The sequence below is a fragment of the Buteo buteo genome, chromosome 3, assembly GCF_964188355.1.
Source record: "Buteo buteo chromosome 3, bButBut1.hap1.1, whole genome shotgun sequence".
NCBI lineage: Eukaryota > Metazoa > Chordata > Aves > Accipitriformes > Accipitridae > Buteo > Buteo buteo.
In genome coordinates, this window is record NC_134173.1 from 9,631,565 (window position 1) to 9,646,964 (window position 15,400).

The 15,400-nt window shown below is 36.6% G+C and overlaps 1 protein-coding gene across 1 annotated transcript in view; it reads right to left on the minus strand.

Annotated features, from left to right (window-relative positions):
- Positions 1-15,400, minus strand: part of LOC142028869 (dynein axonemal heavy chain 5-like) — a 170,223-nt gene that overhangs the window by 137,803 nt on the left and 17,020 nt on the right. The window contains exons 11-21 of the mRNA XM_075022779.1: positions 15,263-15,356; positions 13,481-13,579; positions 11,969-12,150; positions 10,107-10,226; positions 9,215-9,416; positions 7,484-7,579; positions 6,580-6,753; positions 6,398-6,487; positions 5,528-5,683; positions 4,447-4,586; positions 2,648-2,799 (exon numbers count right to left, since the gene is read on the minus strand). Of these exons, the coding sequence (XP_074878880.1) occupies positions 2,648-2,799; positions 4,447-4,586; positions 5,528-5,683; positions 6,398-6,487; positions 6,580-6,753; positions 7,484-7,579; positions 9,215-9,416; positions 10,107-10,226; positions 11,969-12,150; positions 13,481-13,579; positions 15,263-15,356 (1,505 nt within the window). The remainder of the gene's footprint in view (positions 1-2,647; positions 2,800-4,446; positions 4,587-5,527; positions 5,684-6,397; positions 6,488-6,579; positions 6,754-7,483; positions 7,580-9,214; positions 9,417-10,106; positions 10,227-11,968; positions 12,151-13,480; positions 13,580-15,262; positions 15,357-15,400) is intronic.

Consider the following 15,400-nt stretch of genomic DNA (forward strand, 5'->3'; position numbering starts at 1 on the left):
AACATATGTGTTTATTAAACTAGGTAAAAATGACTGTTTCTGAATAAAGTGGTTAAATTCTTTCCCTGTCCTTCATACTTTCATTGCAAAAAAGAAAGAAATACGTCATCTGACGCCCTTTGTCTTTGTATTTGTTATTACCAGGCACTATCATTTGAATCACCAAGACACTTTCTTACTGTATGTATAAAGAAAGCACTATGATATGTAAGATGCAGCAGTGTGACAGTGGTGTCCAACTGCTGATGCTTTAAGTGGAAAACATCGTTTATTCCTACTAGGAAATTAATGATGAAGCTTGTCTTTTTTATTGACCAAAACGGACAAATAATCCAACCAATTCCTTAGTGCTTTTTTTTTAATATATAAATTAGGTAGTCCTAAATCCTTTTTTTCACATTTCCTCCCGAGTTTTAGCCTAGAAGGCAACCATGGGCCCCCATACGTCGACATATTAGATGGAAATAAGGCACTCAAGACATTACGCTCATGCATAGCGAGTTCAGCATATTGCTGGCAGGTCACAGTTATTTTGTATACTAATGGCTAATTTGTAAGTGTCCAACATACATTCTGGGCATGCTAGACATTGCACATCTTCAAAATGACACAATCCATACACTCAAGAAAAGCATTGATTTCTAGGGACGGTCCCATTCCAGCTGCAGTAGCAGGAAACAGGAGGTAGCCCAGATACTCTTGCTGCATAACTTCTACCTTGTAACAAAGCCCAATTTTCACCCGAGCAAATGCTGATCCAAAAAAACATTAAAACCTAGATTACAGCTATTCAGATACTTAACATAGTGCAGATAGTACCTAAATGAATAAATAAAGAAATAATATTGTAAAGACCTTCCTTATGACGTGTTACTAAACTATGCAAACCAAACAAAAAAATTCATTTTAGAGCTATAAAACAAACATGAAAAACCACTTCCCATTGTTTTTGTGCTCTGGTCAGGCAAAGGTCAAGTAAAGCTAAATGGTGGCCAGCCCTATCTTAAGCACTGGTCAGAGCCATATGGCACAGTCACAAATGAATAGCTGCAAAAACCCATGCCCCATTTCATGTTCAGATTTAGGCTGCATCTGTTCCTGTTTATCTTGCTGCTTTTCATTTTGAAGAAGAAAAGTGAAAGCCTAACATCAGTCTACCTCAACTGAAAATTGATTTCCAAGCATGAGCTATTGTTTTCTCATGGAACTGCAACATAACAGCCTTGCTGATGGTTTTATATATGTCCATTTAGATGACAATTTTATAAGAGTTAATCAACTTTATGCTGCATTTGATAGGGATAAGGTTGTATCTTACTGGTTGTGTGGAAAAAGCTCAACATGTAATTAGGGATTAAAAACAAGTTTTCTTAGAAAAAAACAGGATTTGGGCAGAAATGTCCAAATACTATGCACCTCTTACTAATTTCAACCCTGAATTTAGACATGTCACTTATAGGATGTTCAGCATAAGTTATGAAGATTTTTCTATAGAAAAGATAAGACACATTATTAAAGCACCCCATGTCTGTTCTCTTGTCTCACATTCTTGTAGCAGTCAAGCTATCATTACCTACCTAAAGTGAAGAGGTCAGTGCACAAACACATTTTTTCATAGAGAAATAAAAATGGAATGCAGGCATGAGAATAGCTCTTAACTTTTTCATTATGTGGTCACTTACTTGGAGAAAGATTACAGAGATATTGATAGGGGGGAAAGAAGTAAAAATGCATGATAATTTTGAAAGTGTGATGCAACAGCTTAAGCTTAGTAAATGAAAACGCATGCAAATCAAAAATGGAACTGCAACACAAGACATAATAATACGATGCAAGGTTACTCATGGAAGTCTGCAAGAAAGCTCAAAAGTCAAGGCTCTACAGGCTCTCCCATCAATACAGCAGTATGGATAGCAGTCAAACATGGCAAACCACATATTCAGTTACACAGCTGTAAATTAACTAATTTAGTGACTTCAGTGTACTCTCAGCAACTGAATTTGTAATGCCTCAATTGAGAGAGGTGGGGGTGAGCAAAACCAATCCTTTTACGACACTAATTATTTTCCAAAAGTGAGGAGGCAGAAAGCCTCTTTCTTTAGGGAAAAAAAAAGAAGAAGAAAAAAAAAAAAAGTGTGATAACTATTGTGTTTTTACGGTTTTTTAGGACCAGAGCACTTATTCTCTCACTGCACTCCTCAACAAGTCACTTCAATACAGTGACCAATAATGTTTTGTAGGATTAAGAAATTCTGACAAATTCCAAGAAACTGTGATTCTAAAGTGATTTTGCTTCCACTTTATCACAAGAGTAAAAAAGGGTGGGTTGTTTATGTGGGAGGACATAAGAGTGGTAAAGGGGCATCACCAGGGAGAGACAAAAAGGATATGCCTGGTAAAGCAAATGACTTAACAAGGGCTGTTCAAAGATAGCTGTCAAACAGCCCTGGCTTGATCACCACAGTTTAGAGCAGGACACCATTCTCTTCTTATTCATGTCTGGCTTACTTCCATAATTAGGAGGGAAGGACCTGGCATGTCTTTCCCTCATATAGATGGAGTGCTCTTCCTAAAACTAACAGGGAAATATCTGGCTGATACCACCTAACAGCATCAACAGTTCACCACTTCTTGTACTACTACATACATTTATTGATGTTCAAAGAAGTCCATGACAGCTGCATCAGGCCCGGAGTAAGGGCATCCTCAACTTGTCCTATGAATGGTTTCATGACTGGTTTCAGCATAACAGGAATCCCATTCAGACGCTCTTTGTAATTGATCAATAGATTCTGGAGTCTGCAAGACACGGTCGTGTTAAGAATGTGCTTAATTCAGATATTTGAAACATACAGAACTTTGGACACATTTTCTGTTAATAAGATTTGCAAGTTCTGATCCCATGTTAAAAATAAGAACACTTCCCAGCTCTTCCTGGCTCAAACTAAGCCTCCTTCTCCCCACTAACAGCAGAACCAGACTGGGGAAATAAGTACCTCCAGTAAAGTGACTGTGATCAATTTAGAGAAACTTTCTCCCAAGGAAAATTAATTACAGTAAAAAAACCCAGGAAATTGAAAACATGGTATTTTTGTTCCCTTCTTCCTATCTCACAAGACATGGTATGAAATGACACTGCTTATAAGAAAAGCTAGATCCAAACCACTTAGGACACCAAAACCCAAAGACAAAGGCCAAATTCTGAATCAAGGCTTACAAATGTAGTTCCATGAAAATGGAGCTATGTAATGAAGCTGCATAAACAAGAATTAGAAGCAAATGCAACTCAGAAGTCAGATACATAATGAGTTCCTTACAAGAACCACTGCAAAAAAAGTAATAGCTGTGTTTTGTGTCAAATTAAAACCATGACTTTAAACATCATTGTTACAAACCGTATACTGAGATAACTCATTTGCAATATACCCAAAAGTGTTCTTCCACTGTTGCTAAAGCAAAAATCTACAGTCTCTGAATATTCCTTCTTTGCTTGGGGAGTCAGTATGAAGTCTTTTTTAGAGTAGAAAGTAAGTTTGGATTATCTTTTTATTGCAAATATTTTCTGTACTTTTTTGTTCCTCTTGGATGGCAGAAGTTGGGGCTGTTGCTTTTTAGAGGACTGTAGCACACAGAGCTTGCCTTGCGCATTAGAAATTTTAGGTTAGTTTGCCCTAAAACACTCCACAGATAATTAATGAAAAATGTGGTATTAGAAGAGTGAAAGACTGAAAGCTTTAACAACAGAAAAAGGGAGGAGGGGTTTGAATTCAAGTGTTTATGAAACTCTTTGAACTTTTTCCCTTTTTGTCCCCTTCTATTTAAAAACTACATAAAGAACACTCCTCACAAAGGATGACTTTTTTAAGACCTATCATCCTTGCTTAGTGAGTTGGAGAATTAATAATCAGCATCCCCGAGAATGAAAAGAACTCTTCCAGCACAGAATTGGACTGTTACAAGAAGCAGACAGAAATTATTTAAAATCAACAAAAGTTATTTCAGATATTCAACATGAGAGAGCAAATTATAACTTAGGTGATGTATTACCTGTACAAATGTCTGGGTTACACCTTAATCAAGTGGTAAATTCCAGCTTGTTTTTCTAACAGAAAAAAAGCTTTTGATGTTAACTGTAATATATCGGAGTGTAATCCCTATGTTATAGTGCATAGATGCCTTAACAGTACCTAGGAGCCCCACTTACAGAACAGCTGTTGCAGTAACAAAACAAAAGCATGTAGGCTTTTTCTAGTAATGAGATATTTGTGGAGATAGGAACAACTGCATGTTACCAATATTACTATGGAAATGCAGGGGAAAGCAATTAAATTTCAATTGAACTCCATCAAAGAGAAAAACTATAATCAATCAAAAGCATATGCAACAGACTCAGAGCTAGGGATTCCCATCTGCAGATAAGAACCAAATCCAAAACTGTTCACTCACTCCATTTGATGTCTTTTAATCTGCTCTTCATCTGCACACAAGCCAAGGACAACATCTGGAACTTCAAAATGCATTTTTTTCAGGTATTTTGTTTCATAAAGTACTTCCAGGACCACTGGGTCCAAGTTTACAAGTAATTCCTTCATGTAGCAGTACAAGGGGAAAAAAAAGAAAGATAAAATAAGGCAGTAGTTTGGTGGGTAAGTGTAGCGTGATACAACTGGAACATGTAACAAAATGTAGATGAGTAGAGAAGATTTTTAAAATGGATACCCATGTTTCTACACAGATCTTCATCCTCCTCTACAAATACCTGCATTTTTCAAAGTATTAATCAACCAATATCTCACGCTGATTTCAATTTCCTGTGACTCCTTCACTGTGCCCTAACCACCTAGCTCCTGTGACTTCCTAAGTTTAATTCTAGTTCTGCAGCCACACTCTGTGGAAGCTAATCTGCCTTTTCATCTCAGTTTCTCCATTGGTAGACTATGGAGAAATGTTGTGAAGATTGATCTCTGTACAGTTTTTTGGGGCACTAAATGCTATTAAGATGCTAAATAAATTTGAAAACTAGGTTCTGTTTGTCCATTATGGAATCATTAGTTCAAAAAATGCCACATTTTAACCATAATTTCTCTGCACTACAGGAGAAAAAACAATCTGTGAAGTAAGAATGGTAAGATTTTCTGTCTCAGCAAGCAGTTTTGAAAGCAAATTAATGAATGATTGCAATACAATCAACAATTCCTTCCTTGACTAAAATTTTGCTTAACATAGAAAATAAAACATGAAACAATATCTAAAAAGATGTAGATAAGTCAATAATAGATATGTATTTGCTGGATACTACCTCTTTTATGCCCTGAATGAGACAGAAGCCTTATGAAGAAAAAGACATGATGAATTCTGTACCATAAATATACACAAAAAGGAAAAAAAAAACCCAAACAATTTGAGTAGTTCATTTTTTTAACCCTATTAATATTATTTTAATGCTGTGTATGTCTATCCATGATATGATTAAAGTAGCATATGTAATATGAAACAATGCAACAGTAATACCAAGAATAAATCATACCTTGGTTTCTGGGTGCCTGACAAGTAAGGAAGCACACAGAGCATTTCTAGCCTGGTCAGCAAACCTGCACCAGGCTCTATGATAAATAAGTTCAAATTCCAAAAGAACTGCAGCCATTTTATTGTAGCTCTTAACAACCTTTTTCATTTCCAGTGTCTGCAGTTCAAGGGGAAAAAAGAAAAAAAAAACAAACACCATTTAATCAGTTCAATGAGTCTAACATAGTAGAAATGAAAACCACTAGGCTTTTCCTCACCACCATTCGGAAAACAAAACAAACAGAAAGCTTTAAGTTACGCTATTTTAGAGATAAGGTAAGACACAGAAACATAGAAATGTATTTAGAAATTCAATTATTAAGAAGTATTTAACTGCTCTAAACAACATAACTTTTTTCCTGATTTTTCCTCCCAGTCTTGCCCATAGAACAAAGTCTATACTATGACCTATACAAAGCACTGATGTCCCATTGAGAAAGCTATAAAAATTATATTCTTTCATGAAGTGTGGCTAGTGTTTGAGGTTAAATATCTCAGTCCTCTTCATCACAGAGCATAGCAGACAGAAGCCTCTAAGCTTAGGTACCTGGCCAACAGTGCTGCTATCAGGATTAACATGAGTCAAGCCCCAGAAGAGACAAAAGCACCTGTCTAAATCATCAGCTTAATGTCTCAAGGGAAGTAACTGTCCTCAGCCACAGAATAATAATGCTGCAAAAAGGAATTCAGCTCCTGGAGCAAACACTAACACCTATCCTGTTGGATGAGCTTGAATACAAGTTGCTAGAAAAGTGAGTGTAAAAATAAATCATGTGTCTGTTAATAACATGCTTGAAAGCTTAGCATAAATCCTCCTCTGCTAATTTCCAACCTTCAAGAGTGTGGTTTTCTTTTTAAAGAATGTCATTGGATGGTCAATTTTTCTGTATAACTGCTGAGCCCACATAATCTTCCCTGTTACCTAAAACACAGAAGATATGAGGTTATATTTCCATTAACTTAAAAACAGTCAAGAAGCAAAGTCTTTTTTTTTCATATTTATTTCATTCTTACTGGTGGTATATTACGTGGTATAGGTGGATTTTCTTTTTGCTTCTGGTAGAGTTTTTGAACAAACTCTAAGTCTTGGCTGTACTGCTGAAGGACAATGGTATACTTCTCATTAAGATCAATACGATTTTCTCCTATTTGTTCAAGCTTCATGAGAAGTCCCAGCATCTGTTCGGTCTAAAAAGGAGAATGGAGTATTTACTGCAAAGATGTTAATAGTTCAGAAAGTCATTGTTCATAAACTGTTTTTTTAATTTATGTTATGTAAGTTTGTAAGTTGTTTTTTAAGAAACACAGAAGAGTCCATCCAGACAAGTTAGTGAATTTTGTCCCATATAGAATATATTTACCATAGTATGAACCAAGAAACTGCTACCACTACAGTATAATGGAATATTTAATTTTTTTCTGACTCTCAAATCACCACTCTTTTTTTCTGCAAACAGTTGTGGTAGAACACCTACACCTTGACTCACGCTTCATTAATATCCCATATCACGATCAGGGCCTGAACCAATGAACAGTACTGACGTTAAGGTAACAGATGGCAGGAATTATTTCAGTGATGCTGCCAGTCCAACAGAAATAACTTAGAAATGCAACACGAAGCATGGGGAACACCGGGATGAAGAAAGAAAATAAACTTCAGAAAAATAAGGCTACAAAATTGGTAAGGAAAGATGGAACATAAAACTGGCACGAAGTAACAATGAACATTATCTTCCAGCACTTCTGCAAGCGATTTTTAGAACACTTGTAATAGGCTTGATGTCCTCCTACGTTATCTCAAGGCAGCCACCAGTAAAGTACAGAACACTGGCAGCAATAAGTGAATTCAGTAGGAGCTGTGGGTACTCAGCCTTTCTGAGCATCAGAACAAGGGGCTTGCATTTTTAAAATTACTTACAGTTATGGTCTTCCCAAACCAGGAATCCACAAATTCTTGTATGGACTCATACAATGCTGCAATTTGGTTCTTAAATTCAAGGTAATCTTTTTCAAACTAGAAAATGGTAAAAGAAAAAAAAATCATCTATAGTGTTGCTTTCATTTCATACAAAATTCTTTCCCTGAAGTTTTTGGGGACTTTGCTTTATCTGCCCAGTACATGTTTTCAGCACTGAATTAAAGAGAACAGGGACAACACCGGTAACAAAGGCATTTACATTCTAAGCAAACCAAACAGAAAGTAAGTGTTAAGTTATATGATTAAAGCCTCATCTTCATGAACACAAACGAACACAGAGGAACAAGGACAGGCAGAGGAAATCTAATAACCTAATCAGAGAGAACAGAGCACGCTCATCAGCTACTCTCAGCACTACCACAGGAGAGTGCTCAGCTCACTGTCCAGGGTATGAAACCCATCAAGATGAGCAAACTGGCAGGCTCTCTAGAGCATCTTACAGACTACAGGAGGTTATTGCTTAGGAGGTAAGGGACTTATTACAGTTTACGGGGGAAAAGCATTTTGGGACTGCACAAAATGTGTTACAGGAGTTGGGGAGAAGCAAAGGCAGAGATCAATGTAGTTTGGGGAGGAATAAGTGTGGGAAAACAGAGACGCAATGGGTAAAAGGAGTCAGTCACATGTGAACAGGTCAGTACACTTGTCTGGCCATGCTCTGCACCTGATCAGCACGGTCTGTCTTGTCCTTTAAACTAAAGAAAAAAGGGTAGATTTAGATTAGGTATTCTTTACAATGAGGGTGGTAAGACACTGGCACAAGTTGCCCAGAGAGGTTCTGGATGCCTCATCATTGCAAGTGTTCAAGGTCAGGGTGGATAGGGCTTTGAGCGACCTGATCTAGTGGAAGATGTCCCTGCCCATGGCAGGGGGGTTGGAACTAGATGAGCTTTAAAGGTTCCACCATAAACCATCTGATGATTCTATGGAGACCATGGGTCATTGAGGCTTGCGCACCTGCGGAGTCAGCAACTGGAGAGACTGGAGTGTATTGAGGTCTAAGCATCAGCAACCAGAGTAGGAACAATGAATCATAGCAATTAGAGACACTGGAGCATGTGCATACTGTGTGGGTATGTATGTTGCATGTAATGGCTAGACAATACCAAACCAGACTGGGCAGCAAATAGGACAGCTCAAAAAAACCAGCTCAAAACATCAGTCTGAAGCACTTGAAAAGCCACTTTAGTTTTTACCACCCTGCTCAGCACTGGGGGTGATACTATTCCCTTCTCCCTCTAAAATGTTCATCTAAGTGCCTTTGCTACCTTTACTATAATACCGCCTTTACTATTCCACTAAGAATTTTCAGTAACACCAAGTAACTAACTCTTGCAACTAGATAAACTGTATTTAATGCATTGACCTGCCTCAATTAGTTTTCAGTCTGCAGTTCAACATACATGCATCTCAAAATAAACAAGTTTAGGAAAAGTTGTTTGTGGCATTACCTATCACACAAAACCTAGTTTATAAAAAATTAACAAAAACATTTGAAATAAAAGCCAAATTTACCCAAACACTGTCAAAATGTATTAAAAGATATGAAAGTAGTATTATTACAGCAAAATACTATATGCATTGTTATAAAATTTAATCTTCTTTGCATAACTCCCATGAAAAGCATAGAATTAAGGGAGTGATTGTCAGACAAGTGCTGAATGTATGTACCTCTTTTTTCCTGTGATCCAGAACATCATACTGTTTGGATTTGGTGTTTGTAGCAATGGTCTGGTAATGAGTACTGATCTCTTCAATACCCTCTATTTTTATATGCTGGAGCTCTAAAAGGCTTTCCATAATATTGCTCATATCTGAAATCTTCTCCAAACGTTTACAGAACATATCAAATTTTCCAAATATATAGTTTTCACTAACAAAAAAGCAACAAAGGGATTGTTATGCAAATCTATTTGTAATAGATTTTTTCTATTTAACCCACATATATTCTAGCAGAACTGCTACCAAGTTTCACATAAAAAAATCTATGCTGTAATAATTACAAATCAAGAAAAACTATTTTAAAATAATGGATATAAACCAGAAAACGCTTACTACTTATATATGTCGGTTAAAAGTCTTTACCACATTTCACAGGAGTTACTCTTTTAAATAAGACATTTGCAGGAGATCAAAATGTGAATGTACAATACTAAGAGATGTCCCATGCTTTAACTGTCAACATAGGTAAAATTCCCCTTGGTATTGTGATAGACAACCCAGTCCAAAGCTGACTAAATTCCTCTGGAGTCTTTTCACTTATATTCATGACTCAAATTTCCTGGGATTTCAGACCACATGTAAACATATGTATTAAATTAACCCATGCATAAATTCCCATGAAGTCCCCTTGGACATCTGCTAAATCAACAAGTGACTGGCAAAAACCTGTCACTGGTTTATTCCTGAATAAAAAAAAACTCTGTAACGGTCATATTCTGATTATAATAAATGCTACATTTTAATTTAGTATTTAGCTTTTCTGTTAGCCAGCAGATATAATGACATCTCATTTATAAATTGTATAAATTAATATGATTCAATATTAGAGTGTATTATTTACCTGAAATCAAATTGCCTGTCACTTGGATTTTCCTTTAGCTCCTCCCTAATTCTCTGAAAGGATGTTTGGTACTTTTCTTTGAGCAAAATGCATTGTTGTATCCTCTTTAGCAATTCTTGCCTGAGGAAGTAAGTACAGAATACAGAAAATTATCCTAAGGAGGTCTTCAAAAGAGTATAAATAAAAATAGAACATTTCAGTCAGATATGCAACTTTGCAAAGTAAGAACACAAAATTATACATTACCTGAAAAACATTCAAAATATGAGGATTATATTAAAAGTTTTTGGTTTAAATTTGTTATCTAGATTGGATATTTTTAGTTTAGTTTTTTTTGTCATCAAACCAAAACTTTCACAGCATTGTCCAGAAAGGACTTATACCAGGTAAACCCTGGCTACTGAATGACTGCAGTTTGGCCATTTCTCATCTTCTGTAAAGCGGGTATTGCTGACGGGTTTTCCTTCATTTGTTTCTTTGTTTTTTCTAAGCAGACAAGACTGGAGAGGTATTTTTCCAGACTACAGTAAGCATGAGGAAAGTCTTGTTTCTTTAAAAAGATGCACCAGGAAGATCTTGGTTCCTAAGGCCACAGATAGTTACATCTTATTACATAGTTGTTCATTAACCCTGAGGTACTACTACACATGAGATACATAGATGAGGCATGGAAATTAGCCATAAGCCATTTACCCAAGACTGTTGCTCCACTTTGGCTTTGTCTTTCACCTTCCAAAAGATCACTGGGAATTAAAATGATAGTCAAACTTTATAGACTGAAACAACTAACTGGGACAGAGAGAAACTTCTGCAGGGACAGCAGCAGCAAATAAGTAAATAAGAATGTCTCAAAAATAAATTCAGCTAAAAAAATGTATTCTACTTTTATTTACATTCATTCTTTAGAAAAAACATAGCCAGTACTTAATTGATTACAGGTAATTTCTGAAAACTTTCCTTTACCCACAACAAAATACAGGAGGAATCCAAATTATTTGTTAGATTTACTTTTATGTCTCTTAGGCTGTTACCTCAGTGTCACCTTTGACTTGGCTGGAATTTAAGCACAGACATCCTGACTGTCTATGTATTGATGAAGCTTGTAACACCTTTTCCTTCTCAGCTCAGTAACCATAATCTTGCTCCATTAATACTCTTTCAAGAGACTATTCCAATCATTACTTTTCTAGCTGATAATTTTAGATATTATGCTCATCTTAACCCGTCTCTGTGTTTCTCCCTTGTCTTTTGCATGAAAATAATTGAATTGTTCTTACAGTGTGTGTTCTTCCTAGGCCATCTCCACTTAACTTCTCATCCTTCAGATACACTTGTTCTGCCAGTGACATCAGCATTCACCACCCACCTGTTAAGTTCCATACAAACACTTCTGTGCTTCCACTTATGCTGCACAACCAAATTGTCAGTTTGGTCCTGGTATATATTGTTCCCTTCCTCAAACTGACTTTCCTGTCCACTAACAGCAAAATATAAATCTCAGATGGAACTTTGCCAGTCTGTCCTCAGAGCTTCTTTATGAAGAACCTTAGCTCCCAGTTCTAATTGCTCAAGTGTGTTTTGGTCTTAAAAAAACCATGGGGAAAAACTATTGAGTGTTGTATACTGATATACATTACATGCTTTCTCATAACAGTTTTTTTCACAACACATAGTGAATTTGTTTTTGCAGAGTACTTAATTCTACACAAAAAGAGTAGTCACGAGCTTAAAATTAACATAGGAATCAGTGCCTGGAAGGAGGACAAGGGGCTACTTAAATTTACCTTTCAATAATCTTGATGACTAATCTGTAATTTTACTTCTAGTGTTAACAAAAGATTAAATTATTAAAATTCTATCACCTGTCCAGATCCCAGATTTTTGAAACACCTTCACATAGATACATCTTGCATGTGTTAATCATTTGATTAGTGATTTTAAGAAGAAGAGATGTCACGCGCTCTGACGTGTTGTAGTATGGTGATGTACAGTAGATCATACAGACAGTATTCATTAAACTGGGTACGTGTTCCATCATTGTTACCTACAACAGAAAAAAATGGGAAAGTCAGCAATTCGAGTTTCCTAAAAATTAAAAACGGAAAATGTGACAGCTCTGGGAATATGTTTGTCAGTGGATAAACATCTTTTTGACTGTAACACATTGTTCTTGTAGACACCTCATTATGAACTGGACCATCCAATTCATTTGTGGGGACCTAACACACTATGACCAAGAGAAAAAAATGGGGAACAGGTAATGAATAAATTATTACATCTTCTTCCAGAGTGTGACTTTCCAGAGGAAAACCAGAGGCTGTACTCTTTTTGGTCATGGCCTCCCATGTATATGAAGGTGCTGTAGTCTGCTTTGCAAAGGAATATGCTACCTGAGGAAAAGAAGTCACACGCTGCTACAAAAGAGTTGGCCTGCTGTAGGAAGGACAAGAAGAAGGAAGTTGGCCTTTGGTCATTTTGCCTAGATCTGTACAGAAGAGAAATCCAGAAGGGGGAGGCAAGGCAACAATAATTTCTCTCTTACTGAGGATACTGAACTATAGAGTTTTCTGTCCCACAGAAAGATTCCACAGAAATGCATGCAAGCCAGATATACTGAGAACCCAGAACAAGAGACAGTGACTGGTCTAGAAAAGGATAAAAAAAGGATGGTATCTAAAAGTCAAATCCAATATGGCAGAATGGTGAATATTTGCAGAAGAAAAACAGCGTAAACCAGCACTGAGTTCAAGCTTTGAAAACAATATTTGGAAAAATTGTAAGCAGCTGGATTATGTGTAAATCTTCGGAACTGTATAAGCTTAAACAGTTTTGCCTGGTGGCTGTATCTTCAAAATTCATGTTCTCACTTAAAAAATGAAATCTGAGACCCACATGGTTATGAAAATAAGTTTTATCATCTTAACCAGGATGACAGTAAATATGTGCTATCTACAAGAGAAACAGCTTTAACCTGTAGAATAAATGGTAGCTGCTCGATTCCAGCTCAACTGAAGGCTTATGATAATTCTATGATATTTGCATTAAAACAATCACAAGCAACTGCTAACTGAAGCATGGAGACAGGAAGAGGTACTATATGTAAGGCTCAGTATCAAGTTTGGAAAAACATAATCTTTTGCTTATTTTTCTCATGCCCTTCAACTATCTTCTGAATTGACAACTGCCTCCTAGCATTTCCTCTGGTTTATTCAAAATCTGTAAACTCAATTCACTAATGCCAAAGGAGTTAAGCTGTCTACTAATCATTAAACATAGGACTTAAATACTGAAAAGAGAGTATCTTTCTTTCAGCAGCAAAAGCCTTTCCTTTCTTTTCTGAATTTCACAATAAGTGCCTTTAGAGCACTACTTACAGGTGAAGCTTTGGCAAGTGGACCAAAAAATTTATCCAATGTATATAAATATCTCACATTGTCTTTAGCTTCATTGGCAGCAATTGTTATATTACCATCCTGAAGGGATAAAAAAAAGAAATAGAATACTGTTAAAATTTATTGAACAGGTTCTTGCTCTTTTACAGTGCATGCTACCACAAGACCATGATTCTATCTGTCTTGGTTTAACCCCAGCCAGCAACTAAGCACCACGCAGCCGCTCACTCACTCCCCCCCATCCAGTGGGATGGGGGAGAAAATCGGGAAAAAGAAGTAAAACTCCTGGGTTGAGATAAGAACAGTTTAATAGAACAGAAAAGAAGAAACTAATAATGATAATGATAACACTAATAAAATGACAACAGTAGTAATAAAAGGATTGGAATGTATAAATGATGCGCAGGGCAATTGCTCACCACCCGCCGACTGACACCCAGCCAGTCCCCGAGCGGCAATTCCCCCGCCCCCACTTCCCAGTTCCTAAACTAGATGGGACGTCCCATGGTATGGAATACACCGTTGGCCAGTTTGGGTCAGCTGCCCTGGCTGTGTCCTGTGCCAACTTCTTGTGCCCCTCCAGCTTTCTCGCTGGCTGGGCATGAGAAGCTGAAAAATCCTTGACTATAGTCTAAACACTACTGAGCAACAACTGAAAACATCAGTGTTATCAACATTCTTCTCATACTGAACTCAAAACATAGCACTGTACCAGCTACTAGGAAGACAGTTAACTCTATCCCAGCTGAAACCAGGACACTATCTTGCAAACATCTTCTCACAGAAGTTCTCTCAAATAAGCCATTTCTTCTTTACACAAGAAATAACTGCTTTTACATGTGAAAATTGGCAAGATCTACCTGGCAATCAGCAACATTTTGGATGTGATTTAGAGAACTCTGTACTTAGACCCCCAAAGTTTTTCCTTCCTGATGAAAGTACAATAGTGTGGTTTTGATAATCCAACTTACATTTTAGAATGGTTTTAGCATGGTACCCATTCTACCCATTAGACAAGATCCCTAAAATGTACCAGGGTTATTCCCATCATTTTTTAATAAACATTTATTAGGGGAAAATGAGTTCACAACTAATGCCTCTATATCTTTCTGTTCATGACAGGTGGAACTATCCAGTACTTAGGAGGCAATTCCATATGAAGAAAGAAATCTAGTTCATCATCTTTGGCTCATCACTCAGTAAGGTGACACTGTTTTCCTGGTCTATTTTCAAAACAGTAGAATACCTTCTCAAGTGCTAGAAGATCCACATTCTGGTGTTTTGAGGGGGAGTCTGGCTGTACATGGTCTACAGTTTATTTTCTGACTTGCCTACAATTTTGACTGGTAAGTTTACATTACAGATATCCATTTATCTGAAGTAGCAGTTATGCTACAAAAAGCCAGCTGTCAATAATTCTAAAAGCAATATGATGAACTTTCAGACATCTCTACAGTTGGCCTGTACAGGGTACAGCTGGAGAGAGACAGAAAAATGTTGTATTGCTGCATTGCTTTACTTTTGCACAACCATTCCACCCGCTATGTTAATGAAAGACACATTACAGAAGCATTGACTTCTTCTCAAGTTATCTATTTAACTTCAGAATCATTGGTGTTATATGTTTCAACAAATGGATAATAAACCACAGTACAAAACCTGCATAAACACTCAAAACTACTTTTAGCATTGTGTTCAGTTCTGTGTGTATTACAAATACAGTACTGTACTCATTTAAAACTTTTATTAAGACATAGTAATTACCAGCTCTTTCCACTGCTTTAATGTCTTTGATCTTGCTGCCTGAAGAATACTTATAATTTTCTTTACTCTTGAACTCTTGATCTCATCTAAAAGGCTTTCAAGAAAGAAATATATTTAATACTCTCTTTGGAATGAAAG